This window comes from Eimeria tenella, genomic scaffold (genome assembly GCF_000499545.2).
Source record: "Eimeria tenella Houghton genomic scaffold, Eth_scaff304, whole genome shotgun sequence".
In the NCBI taxonomy this organism is placed as follows: Eukaryota; Apicomplexa; class Conoidasida; order Eucoccidiorida; family Eimeriidae; genus Eimeria; species Eimeria tenella.
The window spans coordinates 8,822-12,017 of record NW_013542909.1 but is presented as its reverse complement, the minus strand read 5'-3'; the positions used below and the strand labels follow the sequence as shown (position 1 = coordinate 12,017).

General features: G+C 40.6%; 1 protein-coding gene across 1 annotated transcript; it reads left to right on the top strand.

The window, feature by feature from the left end:
* Nucleotides 1-1,476: 1,476 nt before the first annotated feature.
* Nucleotides 1,477-3,165, top strand: ETH_00003410 (uncharacterized protein; the record flags this gene model as incomplete). Its single annotated transcript, XM_013375972.1, has 4 exons — nt 1,477-1,546; nt 2,188-2,250; nt 2,498-2,682; nt 3,002-3,165. Coding segments are annotated over 4 exons (482 nt in total), but the record flags the coding sequence as incomplete, so codon positions are not given.
* Nucleotides 3,166-3,196: the final 31 nt, after the last annotated feature.

The following is a 3,196-nucleotide window of genomic DNA, read 5'->3' as shown; positions in this document are numbered from 1 at the left end:
GGGCCCCCCGGGGGCCCCCCGGGGGCTCCCCGGGGGCCCCCCGGGGGCCCCCCGGGGGCCCCCTGGGGGGACCCTGGGGCCCCCGAGGAGGCCCGAAAGGGTACAGAAATCGAACCCGGAAAGGAAACGGAAAAGGAAGAAACAATTGAAGAAAAAGGGTTTAGTGATAAGCTGCTGCTAAACCCTAAACCCCAGAAATCTTTTTTGTTTCTTAAAACCCATCATGTGCCCTGGCTTATCTTCGTTTCCCACTGCATCACCTTCTGCGGAGCGGGTAAACCCTAAACCCTAAACCCTAAACCCTCGTTTTTTTCTCCCAGCACATATCGCGGGGAATTAAACAAAAGTAAATAAATAAATTAATTGAATAATTTAATAATATATGCTAAGTAGATAAACAATAAGTGAAAATTAAAAATAAGCTACCAGGGTAGTGAGCAGCTCATAAACTTGAGAAAGAAATCAAAACATTAACAAAAATACAAAGGAAATAATTGATTAAGTAAAATTCAAAAAATAAAAAAGAATTGACAATGACAGAGACAGCTCAAGCAAAAAGAATTTAGAACCGCTGGATACAATTTGCTGCTTTACAATTTGCTGCTTTGATTGCTGCTGCCGCGCTCCTTCCTGCTGTTGCTGTTGCTGCTGCTGCTGCTCTCGCTGCTGGCGCTGTTACAACTGCTGCTGCTGCTGTTCTTTTTGCTGCTGCTGTTGCTGCTGCTGCTGCGCTGTTGCTGCTGCCGCGCGTTTGCTGCTGCTCGTGCTGCTGTCGCTGGTGCTGTTTTTGCTGCTAATGTTTTTGCTGTTGCTGCTGCTGCTGCTCAGGAATGACAGTGAAGTACTTTCCTCTTTTTTTTAAAAGTGAATATTCTTTCGACCCAATTTGCTCTTGTCTTCTTTCCACCGCATACACCCTGTCTATCGCGGGGTGTACATACAGTGCGTTCTTTTTCTTTTCCAAACCCTAGAGCTGCACTCAATTGACTAATTAATTAATTAATTTTCATTATTTATTTATTTGTTTACTTTTAATTTATTTATTTGCTCGTTCATTTATTCTTTTTTATTTGTTGCTCTGAGCTTTTTAGGGGGTTTGTTGTTTTTTCTTGTTTTCCCTTTCATGAATTTATTTATTTGTCTTTTTTCTTGAATTCTTCGATTAATTTCTTTTAATTTGATTTGTTTTTATTTTTCTTTTTTTTCATATCATTTTATTTTAGTTTTTCTTTTCAATTAATTTATTTCCCTCTCTTCATTGCCTTCAAGGCGCTACCTCTGAAGTGTACTTACACCTGAAATCTGTTCTTTTGGCGAATTTCATAAATGCCATTTCTTTTATTTTCTTTAATTCCCCTTTAGTCTTTTCCCCTTTTAATTTAATTCTTATTCACTTAGAGACACTCTCGGGCTTTCGGCGCAGGGTTTAGGGTTTAGGGTTTAGGGTTTAGGGTTTGGGGTGTACGTACACCTCAGTGATCCAAGTGGTGGCGACTCACATGGGCCCCATAGAAGCTTCTTTTTTGTTTACTTCGATTGGAGTGGGGTAAGAAATTATAATTAATTAATTAATTAATTAAGTAGTTAGTTAATTAATCAATTAATTATAAATAAATATATAGTAGTAAATGATAAATAAATAATGATCAATAATGAATAAAGAAATAGTATAAAACAGTAAGCAAATAATAAATGAATGTAAATACTTAGTAATCAGTAATGAATAAATAAACAATAATACTAAATGAATAATAGATAATGGTTAATAAATAAATTTAAATAATGATAAATAAAAAATAATGCTAAATAAATCCATTAAATGTACTTATAGCTATTAAAAAATGGCAAAGTTAATAAATATTAAACAACAAATGGCAATAAAAAAAAATAAATAAAAACAAAAATAATTAAAATAAATAAACGGCAAATAAGCTATTTAAAAGCAGAAGAAAAAGAATAAATAAATAATGCACTAAAACAAAAAGTTAAAATTGAAATTAAAATTAAAAAGTTAATAAAAAGGCATTAAACAAACTATAAATGAACAAATTAATCAAGGAAGTCATCAAAAAGAAGAGTCCTATTCAATTTGTCCTCTTGTGCTGCTTGCTGCTGCTGCTGTTGTGCTGCTGCTGCTGCTGTGCTGCTGCTGCTGCTGTTGCTGCTGCTGCTGCTGCTGCTGCTTAGGGGGCTTTTTCTCTTATCTCAAGTGCATTATCTCCCGGCAGTTATTTTCATTTATTTGATGCGGTGAGTTGTCTATACACCTCAGTGCTGCTTTTCTTTTTTTTCCTTTTTTTTATTTCTTTTCCAAAATTCCAAAAAAATCATTTCAACTTTTTTTTGTTTTTTACTCCTTTGTTTTCCTTATTTTTCTTTTTTCTCCCTTTGTGTCTCCTCTCGCGCTTCTCCCTGTGCCCCTCCCTCGCCGTCACCTGCTGCTGCTGCTGCTGCATCCCCCCTGCTGCTGCTGCTGCTGCTGCTGCTGCTGCTGCAGTGGTGCTTTTCAAAACGCGTCAACTCCCATAGACCGCAGCGTGTGTCTGGATTTGATATCTCCGGGGCTGGTGGGCCGCTGGGCGGCGCTGCAGTCGCTGGCGACTTTGATGTGGAGCTTCTCAGCCCTTTTTGGGGGTTTTCTCGCGGACTTCACCGACTACAGGAGGATCTTCACTTTCACCGGTAAACCCCAATTTAGGGTTTAGGGTTTAGGGGTTAGGGGCTGGGGTTTGGGGTTCGACTACCGAAGGGTCTTTACGTTCACCGGTAAACACCTATTTAGGGTTTGGGGTTTGGGGTTTAGCGTTTGGGGTTTAGGGTTTAGGGCTTGGAACTTTGGGTGGAGGGCTTGGGGTTTAGGGTGTGGAACCCTAAACCCCAAACCCTAAACCCTAAACCCTAAAAGGTTTGGGGTTAGGGATTGGGGTTTGGGGTTCAGGTTTTAGGGTTTAGTGTTTAGGGTGTAGAGTTTAGGGTTTTGGGTTTGGGGTTTTCCGCGCAGGCCGCATCTACATAATGGCGCAGCTGGTGTACCTGCCCTGCTTGTGGCTGCTGCCCCGCCACCACCAGCTAGCTGCTCACCGCCGCCAGCTAGCTAGCCAGCTAGCTAGCCAGCAACTCCCCAAAATCGTCAAGCCGGAGCTCTCCCCCACCACTTCAGGCTGAACAAATAGCTAGCTAGCTAGCTAGCTAGCTG